The following is an 18,423-nucleotide window of genomic DNA, read 5'->3' on the forward strand; positions in this document are numbered from 1 at the left end:
TGAGTGGTCAGGTCTTCTCTTCACCCAGTGCCTTGTAGCTGTTGTCCCTCTGCTTAAGGGAGATGTATTTTCAGATCCCACACTTGGAGACATTCATCTTTAGTCTTATCTTTAGTCTGTCACATCTGGGTACCATTAGTCCACAAACAAATATAATAAATAGGAAACACTTGTTTCCTTCTACAGCCCCATGGCACAATCATACCAGTTGTTTCTTAACAAAATGTTTCTTCCAAAAAATAATCTATGGGGCTTGGGTCAGATAAACAGTTCTCATGTTGCAGACTGTTCCTTAAGATACTTTGGATCTCTTCCTTTTCCTGATAAAGCCTTATATTTACAACTGATGGCCATAAAACAGTGTAAAAGGAAAGAAATTGTTTTTCCCTGTAAAAGGGAAGCACAAAACTCTTTCTATGCTTTACTTAGTCTGCAAAGATTTGTTTTTATGAGGAGTCCTCTGGCTGGCTAGGCTGCTGCAAGGAGGAGTCTGCTGGAACAAACACTCCAAGGTAGAACAAACATCTGAAAATCACTTTTGATAAAGGAGAGATTTGTACAGGTAGTTCTGAGTCAAGTCGTTTTTTAATACCTTTAATATCTTTCTCCTAGCAATTTTTGTAGCAATGACTCTTGTCCTACCCAAGAATTTCTGGTATTCTAACTCTGCTAATGTAACTGGAGACTGAGTTTTAATGTTGAACCTAAAGGGTTGCCAGATTTCTCTTCCATAATTAGAGTGCCATTTTTAAAAAAAAGAACAGTCTGGGCAATGCTATCTAACAAGGAAGAAAAACCAAGGCTCCTGAAAACATTTACCTGTGAGTTCTTAGAATCTTTTTCATGCTACAGGTAAACAGAAATAGATTTTGCCCTGCAGAATTCTTTAGCCTATGTTCTGATCAGTTTGGAAGATACTTGAATAACCAGAACAAAAATGGTGTAAAATTCTCACTCATTTTGTTTTGGAATGTCTGCTTGCATCTTGAAATCTGTGTATATAGTACACATTCAGTATTTGATGTTTTCTTCTGTTTCTCACATATTTTGTGTGCTAGGGTTCTTTCAGACATAATATGTTTTCTTTACACAGCAGTATAGAAAAACTGCCCATTCTATGTAAAGATAATGCAGAAGTTTACTTTTCCATTTGTAATCAAGGCTTAAATATTGAAATACAACTGGAGAAGTAGATTTATTAAATTTTCACTTCTGGTAATGTAAGGTACATGGATTTACATATCCTTTTCCCATACTCTTGTGGAAAAATAATCATGTAAGATTATCCCTTTTCATGTAACATTGTGTGGCACTCATATGGTATTTCTATTCATCACCCATGGTATCTCCAAGGCTCAGCAGTTGTTCATCCTTCCAATTTACGGTAGCTAATGGTCCCATTTTATGACTCAGCTGAACAACTGAGATGGTGAAACACTTCATAGTCTATATTTGTGGCACAACATTAGCTTTTTAGGTATGAGTCTATCATATTTCCTATCCACCAGTATAAGCTTGCAGTGCTAAATGCCAAGACTAGAGGCCTCCTCAGGAATGGTCTGAAGCAGGGAGCTATTGTGTTACAGATGACTCTATGAAATTGTACTTTCCATGGCTAGCTGATTTGTTGAAGGGAGGTCAAGATAGCATGGATGATGGATTTTATTAGCCAGTTCCATACTAGGCAGTATTGCCAAGAATAAGGGATTTTGATATGAATTATGCATGCTCGATTTTGGTAGAAAAGACTGTAAAAAATAGCATACTGGCTTATAGAAGAGGACAGAACTAAAACAGTGAGCATTTCTATCCTCTAATTTTTTAAAAAAAACTTTACTTGTTCTTTAGGCTTCTTGTTCGTACTGAGCAAGAGGTGTGTGTGTGTGTGTGTGTGTGTATTTCCCAGGGAGCCATTATAGATGTTTCCTTCTGCTTCGGAGATTATTACTACATTGTGAGATGGAATTCAAGGATATTTATTTCTAAGAGGTTGACCTGGGCTTAGTCATTTTTGCTCTCAATCTATTGGGAGCTGTAAATAATTTTGCATTGTGTTTTTTGGTGTTTCAAACTTAAAAGACACAAGGCAGAGGCAAAGAAAAAAAACAATATCTTAATTCATCATGCATTTTTGTTGCAGCTCATTTTCCCATTCTTTTATAAAGCATAGGTAATCTAATTCTCTGGTATGCTAGTTGAGAGTTGGTTATCAGTTGTGGCTTAGTTGAAGAGTAAAACCAAAGGTTGTTTCATGTGTTGATCAATTGTTGATAACAATCACCTTTACATCAGAGGCAAAGTTGAAAGTTCTAAAATCCTGCTGATTGTTATGAATATACTTTTAGGGCTTGGCTGTCTGCCTGATTTTCGCCACTTGACTTGTCCTACAAGCTCAATAGCTATATAGTTAGAAATATCGCAATGGAAATTTGTTGATCCAAATTCTGGGATAGGAATTCATCTCAGATACCTGACTTCCGACACTGAATGTGATCAGACACTGTAGAGCAGTAAACTTACCCCTGATGCTATGCCAGGATTCTGGATTAATATTTTGTGCAGCCAATGTCTATTATCCAGGAGCTGGGAGAGATAATTCCTGAGGAAAACAGTCCCTAAAATATAAATTTCAGGGAATTCCTTGTAGGCCAAATGAAGGCAAAACAGTAATAACAGTCCTGCCCCTTCTGACTAAATTGTAAAGCATTTAAAGTAGTGGTCAACTAGTCATGATGGACAGTAAGTGTTCTTTGAATTGTATCTTTTGTCTTCTAGTTGTCTGCCAACTAGCTTTGTGTGATAACATGGCTTATTTAACATTCTTCATTGAAGGACTCAAAAAAAGCAGTTGCTCACAATTGTAAAATATGCTAGTCCATTTTCTCCTATTTCAATGAGGTATTTCTAAACCTGTGTGTAACGGATTTGGGGATTACCTCTCAGGTAAAATGGTCCATGTGTAATATTATCACTGAAATTACCTGTCTGGGAGTCAAATAGCTTTCAATTCACGTTCAAATTATTTTGAAAATGCATGTAATGCTTTATTGCATTATATTTGGCTTGATTTGTAGAGACAGAAGACAAAAGTATCAACCCAGCACAAGTATTTCCTGTTTTTTTGTCTAGAATGATACTCTAACCATCAAATAATCTCCAATAGTTTCAAGTTATAGTTGTGGATAGATAGAATCCAGGAATCCTGTATATAAATCTGCCCCAAAATTCAGAATACTTGATCCAGTAATTATTTTCTACCAAATCTGCTAAAACAATCTATATTCAGTAGATGTAAATCCATGAAAAAAGGAATTTGCTAGGAATGTAGTTACTTTTCCAATCTGTTTGATGAAGAGCTGTGTATGCCTTGTGTATGTGCATTAAGACTAGATTGAGTGGTAGTTCAGGATCACTTGATTTGAATTTGCTGCTCATGCATTTCTACCCATACATAAATATCACATATAAAAGCATGGCATCTGCATGGCATATAGTGTAAAATCCATACAAACCCATGGAACATGTGAACATAAGGGTTTCTTTTCCCTTTCCCTGTGCCTTGGCTAATTAATTTTACAGTTTTGGATAAAGATATAATATATAGACCAAGGTTCTTGGGCCTAGACAATGTAGTTCTGCCATCACATAATTAACATGGAAAACAGCAAAATGCCCCAGTTAAAAGGACTGTAATTCTGAGGCGATTAAATCTGTAGTAGAAAAAAAATGCTACATTGTACAAAGCGTGCAAATATTTATTTATTTTTCAAATGCACAATTTATGAAAGGAAGCTTTTAAAATATTTTCCTTTTTGCACAAGGTTCCTTGAAGAACTAGAATTCTGGAAAAGCATACAAGTACAGGTGATGAACAGATGAATTAACATAGGCACAGGTTAATTAGAAATTCAGGAAAGTTAACTCAGAAGGTTTAAGTTCTTTGATTTTGACAGCTGAAAGCTCTAACAACCAAGGCACTTTGAGGTTTTGTCCAGCAACCACAGTGGTTCTATATTGCCAAAGAAAGAAAAACCTTTTGATCTTACAGGATAATGGGAATCTTGTTGTACTATAAAGCCAGCACGTAGATCCCATGTCAAGAGAGTTACTGTATAAAATCTGGGCCACCATGTGGAAAGGAAAGTCCACTGTGAAAATGGGGCTAGGATGCCAAAATGAAACCATAAACATGTTTGCCATGTACGCTTCTATTCTTTATGTATCTTGTTTTTAAAAGGAATGAGTGTCAGAAACATCCTCATCCTCATTGTGATGTTTGAAATACAACTTTCACCGCCCTTTAGTACTTAATGCCCACACTTTCTAGTCTCATAAAAAAATAAATGTGTAAAAATACGTAGAGCACCTCACCTGATCCTTGTTATTATTTTTGAACTTCCCTCCAACCAAGCTATAAGACACCAGGGCCTCAGGATGCTCAGGTTGTGCAAACACATTAAATGGCAACTTCTGTTAGTGACAGAATCCATGTGCTGCCTTTCTGTTGCACTGACAATCAGGGCAGATAACCTCACAAGACCCTTTTGTTACGAGATTGTCTACTAACAATGGCCTCTCCTCATCTTCCTCTTCCTCCCACAGGCTCGACAATTTGCTAAACATGGCATACGGCGTCAAGAGGTAAATAGCCTTCCAAAGCCTACGCTCCTTGCCCCCTCCTCTTCCCCACCTTGGCCTACAGCACAAGGCTGGATTTTTAAAAGGTGATTGGTCAGGGCAAACCCCGCTCCCCAGCCAAGAACTTCCTTTTCTGACTTGCCAAGGCCTCCCTGCAACACAGCCATGCTTCCATTTTGTAGAAACTCAAAAGAAGCTGAGGGTTGTGATTGATCAGACCCAGCACTGAGACTTGGAGGGGGCAGAGTCTCCTATAGAGGAGGACCATTTTCCTTCCCAGTTTGAGCCATGTTTAAACCATCACATAGACAACATTTGGTTGCTTGATTCAGTGCTTTTCCCTGTATATTGATCTTTTCCTTTTAATCACCAAAAAAACCCCAATAACCCTTCCACACTTTCCTCAATTGAATTGAAATTGAATTGGAAAGGAAAAGCTAAAATCCCTCCAATTTCTGACTTAGGCTGTGGAATTCAAATGTGTGTGTCATGAGGACACACCATAGTCTTTCATGTGTTCTTTTGGTTCTGTTTTGGGTTTGGTTTGAGAGAAGGGCTTGCTGTTTGCTCAGATGACTGGCTGTTCTTTATGATTTTTGGTCCTGTGTTTCTTAGATTTCATTGTGTTGGGTGCTTCTTGGTTTCATTTAATTCCATTGCTTGTGGGGCAGAAGTCAGTGATTGTTCTAAAAGTATATCAGAAAAGCAATAACCCATTTTGTTTTTCAATTCATGGGCACCCTTTGAGAGCCAAAGGGTTATTTATTTGTTTGAACAATGACATCTACCCAGATGACCGACTCTTCCATAGAAAATTTGGCATGGCTTCTGAAACTGTCAGGGGTCTCCTGTCCAGACACGTATCCAGTTCACTGTTGAACATAATAAACGTTCAACACTGCTGTAGCATTGTGTGTTTAAACTAAAAATATTCATCGTATCAGACCATACTCTTCATTTTAAGCTGATACTTAAAATATTTGCTGCCTTAGCTTCCTTTGTGAGAGCTCCAGTCTGTCCTGGAGATTCCTGGCAATGTTCAGCTGCCTCCTCAGATTTAGCAAAGAAAAGCTGCCCATTCTGTAACTCTGCCCCAATTCAGTCCATATCGACTCCCAACATGAACATAAGGAAGAATTTTTATCAAGGGTATGAAAGCATGCATCTATGTTCAAACTTTGCACCTAAAGATATAAGAGCAGTATCTGATGCCTGATTACTCAGAAGTAAGTCCTACTGAGGTCCATGGGGCTTCCTCCGGTAAGTGTGCATGGGCCTTTAGCAGCAATCAGCTAAATCTGAACACTGATGCTGACTCAGGCAACTACTCGGCTAGTTTAGGTTGAGGAAGTAACTTGGCTGAGCCATTATCCCTGTCAGTCACTTTCTGTTTGAAAAGTTTGGCAATCAGGATACATTCTGCATCTGGAACAAAGTTGATCCAGCTGGGGATGATCCAGAAAGAGGCTTGCATACTGTACAAAACTATGGTTTATTCAATACACCACAGTGGCTATGTTTGCCCAGCCTTACAAGCCACATTCTGGACCTAGAACAAAGTTGATTCAGCTGGGTATATAAATGGTTTGCACACTGTTCAAAACTATAGTTTATTGAATAACCCACTGTTGTTACGTTTACCCAGCCCTACAAGCCACAGACAAGGAAACTGTATTTAGACTTGGCACAATGTGTAAATCCCTGTAAAGATTGTTTGTCTGAATTAATCCATTAATTCAAGTTATTCAAGGACTTTTTAATGAAAACTATGTTGCGGTAGACAAGGCGGGGAGGGGGATTATGGTAGATGGAAGACAGGTCAGAAATGTGTGGTGGGCTGTCCCCTGCCATTGTCATAAGGTTTGCTAAATCTCCCATCTGGTTTTGGAATTTATGTTGCAATTATACTTTGTTACCTTGAAGTTATCTAAATTAAGTTATGGAAACTAAGATCTTCATTTTGCAAACAATACACCAGATTCCAGTTTCCATCCTTGCAAAAATGATGGTTACAGTTCATTTTATTATAAACCCTTTCATAATATGCTAGTGTGTTTATTTGGCTCTCAGGAAGCCCAATAGATAAATATTTCTTCCATCTTGCAAGCAGAACTAACCCTTAAGAAAAACCCAAGTTAGGAGAAAATATTGCATATTTGAAGAATGTGGATTCAAATGTTAGCTTCTGGATTTGCCTTGGCAAATAAAAGAATTATGGAAATAGAATCATACAATTTATGCCAGCTTCTTGGCACAGATAAAATCTTAAGAGAAACTGCCTCTCTGATGAGTTCCCTTTTGAGCTAAGAATGCTAGATGAAAGCATGAACTGCTCCCTTTTGCTGGGGGTTGTCACCACTATCCCTAACTTCTCTGTAATGCAATGAACTTATGCTGGCAGAATGCCAGCCTTACACCCAAAGTAGTCCTCTTTCCTTAATCTCCAGGTTCTCTCCTATCACGATCGACAGCATGACCAGTCTGGCAGGAGTCAATTTGACCGGGGCCTCCAGTGCTGGCTGGTGCATCTTTGTGTACAACCTCTCTCCAGAGGCAGATGAGAGCGTCCTCTGGCAGCTCTTTGGGCCCTTTGGAGCTGTCACCAACGTCAAAGTAATCCGCGACTTCACCACCAACAAGTGCAAAGGCTTTGGCTTTGTCACCATGACCAACTATGATGAAGCGGCCATGGCCATCGCCAGCCTCAATGGCTACCGACTGGGTGACCGAATCCTCCAGGTTTCCTTCAAGACCAGTAAGCAACACAAGGCATGAGTGAGCAAATGCACCAGAGAGATGGGGGGAGGGGGGAGCAACAGTGTGCTGGAAACAGCTCTCTTCCCCAACTCGCCACAAGAACGGAAATGTTCATTGACTCAATGTTGCAGAATATTCAACCGCCAGACACCGTGATCTTTGGGAAGCAGGAGGCTCCTCCCCCTCCTTCTCCCCATGCCCGACACGGATCCGGGAAGCACGGATGCAGCAACTTGTCAGCCACTTCTTGAAAATTAAACCCTGTTCTGACAGCATGCAGGGGTGACATCTGCTCAGAATAGGATACCTCTCTTGTTTCTATGCTTGGTGACCCCTCCCTCTTTCAAGGCTTTCTTAACATACATGCCCAGGTCTGAAGCTTTCTCCAGTTGTCCATATATCTTTCCCTCTATGAATTCCACACCTCTATGGTTCCTTTGGTGGAAGCTTTTCTGACCCTGGAGGATGAAAAAAAACCACTCCCGGTAAGGTGTGATAGAAATGCCCCCTTCATGTTAAAACAATGTGAACCAACAAATCCAAGAAGGTCATGACTGTTACTCTGAGCTAGCCGAGGGGGAGGAATTAAAAAGATTCAGCTCACCACCTTTGTTCTCTTATGATGCAAAAAGAAAGAAAGGAAAAGAACAAATGTGGTTGAAGGAGATTGCACTCATCTCATCTGTTGGTCTAATATGTTAGTGATACAGGTTCTTAATCCCACTGTTTTCCTTGGCCCCTAATTAGAATGATGCCATATTTGGGAAAATAAATCTAACCTTTTATCTCTGAAAAGAGGGTACTTCCTATTTGATTCCAGAGAAAACTCATTCCCTGGGAAAAGAAGAACCATTTTACACTCGTATGTTGTAAAATTTGCTGACCAGGTTTTGAATATTTGCTTATTTATTTAACTACTTTACATTGAAATGAAAGTTTGGACCAGAATGATGTAAAACAGGGCAGCCAAGAATTTGGCACAAAGTCCAAGATTTCTAGAGTCTTTATAGCTTCTAATCAGGTTGTAAGGACTAGGTAAGTTTCTTACGGGTCAGAGGTAGGGATTTGCTATTTGAGACATTATGGGGCAGTAAATTAAACATTTTATTTTTCTTCTTCCCCAAGATGAAATGTTTTTCTTTTTCTTGTAAACTGATATTTCATGAAAAATTTATAGAAACAAGCACAGGGGAAGGAAATCAGCCCCAGACTTGTGATCATTGACAACTGAATAGATTGAAAGGTGTTTTGGGCAAAGGGAAGATGGTTAGTATGGCTGAGGTCTTTCTTTCTCTTTTAAAATAAATAAGTGACCAAACAAGGGGAAAATCATAAATTTTAAAAAGTAAAACTGAAACAAAGAAGAAAACCCAACAAAAATTTTAAAAAAGATTTTAAAAATCTATTTTTATAAAAAAGGAAAAGAGACCTTGCTGGAAATTTTTACTGGGATTCTTGAACTTCATACACAGTCACAATAACAAATTCCAAAGGGGCGAAACAAACAAACCACTAAGTGCGATTGCTGTGCATGGTCCAATCATTCCTTCCAGTGGGCCTTTTCAAACAATTAACAAAGATAACACACACCTACAGAGATTGCTAGCAAATCTTAGGCATCACCTGATGTGTGACACACACTCCCCATGTACAGAATGAGGATAGGAGTGTTAGTATTGCTGTAAACTGGGTTTTTGGCAGAGTGGGGACAGGATAGCCAAGGACTGTTGGCTTTTCTAGTTCACATTTGAAAGGGTCCATCCCAAAACCAGCATCTTCCTCTTGGTCCATTCCACCCAGCTTAGTAAAAAGTAGGGCAGCTCAGAGGTGGGGCTGAATTGTCTTTTATATGTAGGACATCTGAGACCAACATAGAGGGGTCAGTGTCTCATGATTCGTAGGGCAGCACACAACAAATGAGACACTTAAAAAAATTACAAAACCCTACCAATTAAAAAGGAAATAATTAGCAGCAGAGGGATGGACAACAGAGGAAAATCAGGTTCTTCAAACCAGATGTCATGGACACAAGCCCATAAAAAGTAGCTGCCTACCTACTCAGCATTTTCTCAACAGTAATGGGAAGATGCGGAGACAAGGCATTTTCCTCAAATAGGGAGCATTGCAAAAAACTGTCTACACCATTTAAAACAATTGAGCATCAAACACCTGTTTTAAACTGTGTATTGGGGGGGTGGGGTGTTATGTGGTGGCGGTGAGAAATTGCCTGGAAAGACCTTTGGATTCTTGTGCAGAAGCAACACTTTGTGTCTCAGGTCCCAAAGATTTTAGGTGATTTTGTCCCAAATATCAAAGTCAGGAAGTGCAAACAACTCCTTTTATTCTCATTTTCTTTCTGTTTCCTTTCTTCCCTTTGCATTTTTTCTATTGTGGGAGGTGAGGAAGCGGTAGAGGGCTACAATAACTTGATTGTATTAGATTTTCAGCACCACCATTCTCTTGCTATCCCAAAAACCAAAAGGACAGAAAACTAACTAAAATTTCGAAAATAAAAGCTGCGTGCTTCATCATATAACCGCTGCTTTTACTCACATCAACTTCCATAGGGTTTTTTTTCAAAAATATTTTCTACAGGCATTACAAAATTATTGGGCAAAGTTAAGGAGTCTCCCAAACCAGGAAATGCTGCTATGCACAGTCCCTGATTTCTGTCTCCATGCACAATCTCTTTAGAAGGCATTGCTCTCTTTCTGACCAGGACACAGAAGTCGGCTGCTCCTTCTCCTGCAGCTGAACTCCAGAATCCAGAACTGACCTGGAAGTCCCTGTCAACAATGAGGGGAAGAAACGGGTGGTTGAACACTGTTAACAGTACCTGATAAAGGAGAAAACAAGCAACACTTGTTAGGGTGAGGATGCCATGCAGAGCTTAATATGCGTACAACTGCAAGATAGAGCCAGAGAGAATTTGGGAAGTTTCTGTGGAATAAATTTAGCTTACTAAGGTTGGATTCCCTACCATTTTAAACATCGAGAGGGTCCTACATCTAAATGTGGGGCATGGCTGCTCTAAAAAAAGGAATCAAGGACTGTTCTGGACATTAGGATAGCTGTGAGGTAGGGGAAAAATACTCCAGAAAAAGTCTTAGTTACTGTATCTGACACTATCATCCTAAAGGGCTGACCTGCTCCTTCAGATGAGCATAGCTACAGCAGGTCAGTTTGGTTCTGGGATTCTTTCCCAAATTAGCTTGCTTGAAAGGAAGGGCTGTGTGCTGCTTTCTTTCTAACCCACTTGTCTCTTTCCATACAATTTGAATAGATCTCAATGGAATGTTTGCCACTTGCCCTTTCCAGACACACTTTTGCAACCCCAGACTAATTCGTGGACTTTAACATGAATTTGGATGTTTCTTTTAACACCCACATTTATTTTGCTTGCTGAATGTAAACCCCTTCTCACAATATAACTTTTCTTGCTTGTCTGGGAAAGGGGGCTCAAAATAATTCCCAGGTCTACTGCCATTTGTATAGGAAAGGAGGAAAATGCTGGTGTGAGAAGACATAGTGATGCAGCAGGTTCAATAAAAAGCATAGTTTATTGTTCCTTGCACTTCTCAAATGAATTATTAGCAGGTTGTGGTGCAGACAGTGGTAAGATCTAAGGGTCTTAACTAGCTACTAACATATTCCCATTTTAGATAGGATTTTATAACCAGGATGCATCTTTTTAGGGTTCCATTCCCCTTACATTAATATTTCCTTCTCTCCAAATTAACTAAACAAAATCTCCAGCTCTGAAACGGTGCACATCTACACCTTCAACTAAATTTAGAGCCACTGTGCAGTGGCTGATCATCCCCAATAAAGAATATATTCCTCAATGCCAATCATCCCTGTAAGCAACACTGCACTTTAGCATCATGGACTACCACAACTGAGACTTTGCTCTGATGCCCACCCAATGCTTGCTGGTGTGCAGGACTCTTAGATGAAGGGATCCAATTTCTCTTCTATGCTGTAAAGCAATTGTGGAGCAATCAGACCATAAGAAGGCCTTGTGATTCCCATGCTTTACAATTTCTCTCAGGGGACTTCTCTTTTCTTCGTGGCAGCAATAAATCTTCTAGTCCTTTGAGATGAACACTCCTGCTTGGGCTCTTGGCCTTTTTTGCAGTCTGAGGCAGCATGGGCTGCTGGTTATAGTACAGGCCAGCATGATTATCTTGTGCTTATCTCACAGTAAGGTGTGCTACTTAAGACTACCTTTCTGGTCCTTGCCAAAGACACGCTTCATGTCTTCTTGTCAGACATCTAGCTTTCAGCCTGGTTTTCTTTCTCTAATTTTAACCTGACAGCATGTGTGCTTCTCTGTACTTTGATACTGGACCACATAGACATCTGGGTGTGTATGTGCATGAATGGGCAGATGTGGGGAAGAGAGGCAGCAATCCTATATCCATGTTGCAAACATACTGACCTAGCCAAGATTTTGGGGCAGCCAATAATGTAGCTGTGAGTTTCAGCTGTGTGGACCCTTTTCCTGAAAACACCAGATTATCACACCTTCGGAATCTGCTTGTCAAAATGCATATGCCCCTTGGATCTTTGGCACTAATGTCTACCTGCAAAAACAACACAGAGCAAGAGATTCAGGTGCTTTGACATGGCTGGGGTGGTAGTGTGCCTACACATCTATCCAATGGGATTTTAAAATAGACTCGTATTATGGAAGCCTAAATCTTCCAAGTAGCCTCCTGTTCTAGTCTTGCTTTCAGTTATTTGAAGATGAATGACTATCACAAATGATAAACTTTTTCCCAATCTCGCATCCTGGCAAGGGATGATTCCCCGAAATTAATGAAGGGATTGTCTCTAATGACACTCCTTTTTTTTTAAACAGTGAGCTAACCCTGTAGAGCCTTGAACAAAGACTCCTATCCAGAAGGCCATTCTTGTCTCTATCTCATTAACCTAAAACTCTTTTGTCGAGGTGAAGCTAAAACAAACTCACCCACCCCCACCTTTTAATCGTTCTGTGTGGGGTGATGCTTTTTAGCCGAAAGCCAGAATGATGCAAAGGTTGTTTTTTAAAAAAAAAGAAAAAAAATGGGCTGCCTCAATAATTACCACCTGGCCTTTGTCCTATCATCCTTGGGTTGGAGGATGCTTTCCTGGTGGGTCCTTGTGCTGAATGTATTCTCAGTAACCTCATAGTAAATTGAGATAAACGCTGGAGGGTGTAATCCTATAGTATGCACGTTTTCCTGCGACAACGAAGTACTGTGGCAGGCTAGATGTCAAGGGGCAGACTTTTCTTCTTTGCTGTCAACAAACCATTTTTCAACCTTGGCTGTATGTAGGTGGAGAAGAAAGGCAGAGGGTAAGGATACAGGCCAAGGCTTTTTCTCAGAACAGTGCTCTTTAATGTTAGCCAGCTTCTGTTCGTTTGCTTAAAAGCCGGAAGCTGAAAATTTTGAGTTTTTAGCCTGCCTGGCTGCCATAAATGCTGAATAATACTTTTGTTGGAGTTTTAACCATTTCTTCAGAAGGATCACCCACTTTCTCAAATTAAGCCAAAAGAACCCAGATAGATTTTGTTAAATGTCAAATGGTTTCTCTGTAGGCCTGCTGCTTTAAAAACTCTTTATGTTTATAGCTGTCTCCCTTTAGATTGGAGCCTTGAAGTGGGATGAATCTATTTGTATAGGTTGTACTCCAGTGACACCCGGGTCTACCTTCCTTTTCCCTTCTTCCTTCCCACATGCTGAAGGGAATGAGAATTTCTCTTAAAATCTAATTGTAAAAGGGGATGAAATTGTGGTTGCCTTTCCCAAGGCATCTCTTTGGATCTCTGTTAACAAACACATTCTGAAAATGCACATGACCTAATTTCCATTTTTATTTATTTATTTATTTTGGTTGGCTAAAAACAACGAGTCATCGATAGTACTCGAGCAAGGGGACTTTATTTTCATTTGCTCTCAAAGGAAAAATGGAAAAATGAACAACATTTAAAAGACGAACTTAATGATAATTAAACATTTTAGCATTAGTTCGAGTTTTAATTGTTTAATGATTTAGAAATTAGTTTAGGATTTCTTGATTTTTTGACAATAAATGTGTTCACTTGTGTTTTGTAAGAGTCTGTGGCAGCTTCTGTTTGCGATAAAATGAGAAAAAGAACAAAAAAAAAAACCTGGCACCATTAACTCTTGTATCTTTTTGCGAATTTTAGCTTCTTGTAGTTTTAACTTATTGTTAACTTAAATATTTATTACTGCCTTGTAAGAATACATTTGTGTATATTTATGTTCTCATCAGAGTTGCAAGTTAAAAGGGAAATATTTTTAATTTGCTGAGAATAATTATTCCTTATTTATTTATTAAATAACAAACAAAATTGAGACAATACTAAAAGTTTAAATGACAGGCTCCCCACCAGGGCAAAGTGCACAGAGGTAAACATTTTAAAAACAATCTACTAATGTGGCATTTACAGCAAAATTTATAGACAAGTTTGTTTCGTTGTCTTGTTGGAAAAAACACATTTTGAGTTCATTCTATTAGAAGGTTATGGGGTGGGTGGGAAGGGAACGTGTAGCTTGTCATTTTTCCTATTCTTGTATTCTGTACCCTCTGGCCTTCACATGCTGCCACTCAGCATCCCTCCCACAGGTTAACAAAAATTATTTCAGTGACAATTTGCTTTTTTATTTTAAATATTTTAAGCAAGCATCACAGGCAACTGATTTTTTTTAATGTAAAGACATACCTAACTTTCTCTGGCTCTGATTCACTGAGATCCTTAAGCACAAAGGGAAATTTGCTTTGGTTAGATGGCATTGATAGCATCTTGTGTTAAATTCTGTAGATATTTACCTGGGGGAAAGTCTTACTGAATTAACAATTGCTTTGCATATGAAGAGTAGAACTGAAACAATTTTTAACATGCATTTCCTCATGGATAATGTAGTAAGTATTTTTTCAAAATACTAGGCCATTCATTAAGGGTACTTGAAGTATACCAGCAGTTCTTGACTGCCGTGTATGGCTCCTGTTATTGGAATCAATGTTTTGCTAAAGTCCCAGGTAACAATTTGAGATAATTTGAGAGAAGAGTTACATTAAATTATTCTGAACAAAGAGAAACACATTGAAAATCATTCTTTCAGCTTCTTTTGATTTCTTCCCTGCCACATGGATAATTTAGAATCATGCTATAATTAAGGGAGGGGGGCACCTTTGGACTTTGTGCAGCAAATGGGGCTTGTGCCCAAAGTAATCAAGATCTAATATGTTTCCAAGACAAAGAGAATCCGTAACAGTCCAGATTTCGAAGAAAAGTGCAAAAGGCCTTAGAAGCTGTATTTTTTCTAAACAGATTGTGTCTGGGATTTAAAGATAAATCCTCTAACAAAAAAATTAAACCAAAAATAGGTTGTCTAACTTTGTACCATATTATTATCAACACTGAGATTTACTGAGAAATGATTCCATCCTAAAGGGTTATGTGGCTTGAGGGGGAAAAAAACTTTCTTTCCTGTAAACAGTATTCCAATAGTTAAAAGTAGATTTCCTAATTGCGGAAATTAAAAAAGGTAGATGTTTACCCCCATTAAAACAGATTGAAAGTTTGCATAATAAAGCCCTCAAAAAAAGAATACCATATCATATTCCTTGTTTCTAATTAGAAAGTGGGCTGTAAGAATGCACTTTTCTCTTCCATTTAGACAGTTTCATGGCTGATTAAAAACATCTTTGCTAATAGTTATTTCTTACAACTAAACCACTTCAGTCTTCTAAGAACTCAATTCAGAAATCAGTTAAAAATCACTTATCTGACTTTTCAGCCAAATGACTGAAATCAAATGGGTTACTTTTAAAAGTATTATTTGACAAAGCCACTTACAAATACTGGCTTCTGCAAATCCTAAAATGTGGTTGCTTTGCATTCAGATAGGACAGAAAAGCTAATGGTTTGGTTAAAAAAATAATTGACACTCTGGGAACTTAACTGTGCCCCAAACATAAGCCACCACCTTTTGAAGCCACTGCTCCACAAAAGGCAAAGAGGTGCAGAACAGCCCTTCCTGCAGATGTTGGACACTGCCGCTATCCTTCATACAGTAGCTGATCAGGCTGTGAGTTCAGGGGTGAAATGCTCTGAAGTCTGCTACTGGTTTGCTGCACACGCGCATGTGTGCTTTGTACGCATGCGCACCGAAGGCGCTAAGAAACCTTTTCTGAGTCTGCAAAGGTAAGTAGAACAGCGAGGTGAGGGGAACAGCTGTGTCATGCGATTTAGATATATACCGGTAAATCACATGACACAGCTGATCACCGGAACTATTTTTTTAGCATTTTTTACTACCAGTTTGGGCGAACCGGCCCAAACCGGTAGCATTTCACCCCTGTGTCAGTTTATCTGGAAGCTCAATTCCTGCCCAGGCTCTGCAGCCATCCAATGTGATGAATAGGCTCGGGCATGCTCTCCACTCTTTTAGTGAGAAATGGCCATAGCTGATTCATGGCACGTGTTCTAATTAGCGCATGTGCAGAAATGCTAGTCACTGTTTAGCATGAAACCTGCTGTGCCATATAGATAGCAAACACAGACTTGCTTTATGTATCATAATGCCAATTTTTAATGTGTAACAATGGAAGCCTTTTTGCTTTTCTTCTGGACAACAGGCTACTGAAGAATGGCACATAAAACAGGTGCTTTGCATACCAGGGAGTACTTTACAAAAGGATTTTTTATTATACAAATGTGCATTACAACCATAACTGCATTCTTATTCAAGAAGGGATGGTGTTTCTCAGTGTACTTCAAGCAATAGCTTAAGCCATTTATGCAACTAACCAGACTCGGAAGGGAATGGCTAAAACTAATCCTCTACACCTGGTGTCTTAGAGATGATCAGAATAGGAAAGGTTGCCTCTTTTAAGACTTGGCCCAAATGAGGAATGGTATTTTCAGGTTGTTCTAAAAAAATAGCATCATAGCAGTAGAGCACTTGCCTTGTCCCCATTTTTCAAGAGGCCTCAATATCTAAGGCTAGACTTTGAAAACAAGGAAGATGTGAAATGGATATCTGGACATAAACAAAACACAACCTTTTAAAGGTTCCTTTGCCATCCCTTGAAATTACTTCTGTGCTTATGGAGCTGCTATGAACTGGAGTAACCAAGTCAAGCTGCATAACTGGCATTCACAGCTACTAATAGCAGCAGCTTTGTCACCAGTTTCAGTTGCGTGAACTGCCTGCTTTGCCTGTGGTCAGATCCTACTAAATGTCTAATCCTGCAACCTTATCCTGCATTGCAACAAGGGCATTTAGTGGCCAACAAAATTATCTTAGGATCTGTTGATTAGCAAACAGCTACAGCAATTTAGCCTTTTCAAGTGTATTTTTTTCAAGTAGCAATAAGTGCTAGTGTAAATTTACTAAGAAGTGAAGTGGCTTGATTAAGGATTGAATGAGGGCAGGGAGAAGATTAAAGCACTTTGCCTGGTGGCGTCAGAGCAAGAAGGGCTCATAAGATGTCCTTACTGTTTGCCAGTGGTGGGTCAGGGTGCAACATTGAAGGTAGCAGAGGGTTAAAAGAATTGTCTGTTGTCATGGCGAGTTCCTAATAACTTTTACATGCCCCTTAGCCTCCCACCAATGTAATTTAGTCATGGGATATGGCAGGGCTCAGGGGAGAAAAGGATAGGTCTGGAGTGCCTGCCCCCAGAGCTCCTTGAAGCTTCACATGGATTGGGACAGTTTTTAAAAATATATTTAAAAAAAATGAGAGTCAGTTGATGTGGGAAAGTTTAAAAATTGTAAAAAATAAAAATGACACTTTGCATTTAGTTTAGACTATTTATTACTGGGATTTCAGGCACGGTGGCTGTATGAAACTTTTACATGGAATTGTTTAATTATTTGTACTTTTCATGCCAGAAAATAAAAAGTTCAGAATCTTATGAGAGTCTGTGTCTTATATTGAAGAGAATTCCAGAAACCTCCATTGAGTTCTACTTCCACCCAGCACTGATTTGTGCAGATTGCCCCTTACTTTTAATTGGAACAGAAAAAGTGTGTGCTTTCTCTACGCTTGAAGACTAACGACAAATAATGGCTTGCTTAATACACAGAACTACATCAGAGCCACAGTTACTCCAGTGCTGCAAATGTAAGGTGTGGGAAATCATCTACTACATCACAAAGAGCAAACATGGCTAAAGTTTAACACCTGGTTCTCCAGTCTGCGACTGTGGTTCTCCAGACAGTCACAGCAATTCTGTTAACATTGCTTTCCTCTGACATTTCTGCCTCCAGCAAGCTCCAAACCTTGCTACTTTTCGCTCATTTTTGCTATTAAACGGAGAAATAATTTAGACGAAGGTTGATATTTTATTCCAGATCAGAGTAGATTAGCAGATGTAATGCATCCTCAGAATTGGAAAGAAAAGAGCTGTTGGCTGTCCCTGTGGAGCACTCTGCTCACGAGGAAATTCAGGCCTGCTATGATGCCTGGGATAGTACAGGCATCTTTAAAAGAGGGAAGCAAGGACACATCAGTAAAAAGCATTCTTAAGGATGGAGCTCAAAAGTGCCAATGTGGTTAAAGCATCAGATTATAAACTGGGAGACTGATTTCGAGTCTCACGTTAGATACAAATCCAGCAGGGGTGATCCTGGGCTAGTCACCCTCAGACTGAGAAAGCACGCAAGGGCAGACACTTCCAAAATATTACCAAGAAATCCGCAAAGACTTGTTCAGGCAGCCACCAAGAATCAAGTCTGAGGCACAAGAAAAAAATGTGCAAACTAATCAGTGTGATAGTTTGATGTATTATATAAAAACCACAACACTGAGTTAAATCCACAAATCCTGGTTAAAACAATGGGAAGGCCTGATGGTGTCGCACAATCCAAACATCTCTGTTGTAAAGTAAACCTGGTGTTCTAGTAGCATTGGTGAAGACAAGGTAAAAATCTCTGTATCCTGGATCAGGGATAGTGGCTCTTCTAGTTACAGAAATATGTCTTCCTATTATAAACATCTCATTTT

The 18,423-nt window shown here is 39.3% G+C and overlaps 1 protein-coding gene across 10 annotated transcripts in view; it reads left to right on the forward strand.

Moving 5' to 3' along the window:
* ELAVL3 (ELAV like RNA binding protein 3) overlaps positions 1-18,215 on the forward strand; it is a 121,314-nt gene extending 103,099 nt beyond the window's left edge. For 7 of the 10 annotated variants that reach the window (XM_081937022.1, XM_081937016.1, XM_081937018.1 and 4 more), the window contains 2 exons: positions 4,603-4,641; positions 7,065-18,215. In XM_081937022.1, the coding sequence (XP_081793148.1) occupies positions 4,603-4,641; positions 7,065-7,413 (388 nt within the window). In that variant the 3' untranslated portion in view covers positions 7,414-18,215. The remainder of the gene's footprint in view (positions 1-4,602; positions 4,642-7,064) is intronic. The other 3 variants (XM_081937019.1, XM_081937020.1, XM_081937021.1) reach the window with 3 other exon arrangements.
* The last annotated feature ends 208 nt before the right edge of the window (positions 18,216-18,423 follow it).

This window comes from Natrix helvetica (genome assembly GCF_964273705.1).
Source record: "Natrix helvetica genome assembly, chromosome: 1".
Classification (NCBI taxonomy): Eukaryota; Metazoa; Chordata; class Lepidosauria; order Squamata; family Natricidae; genus Natrix; species Natrix helvetica.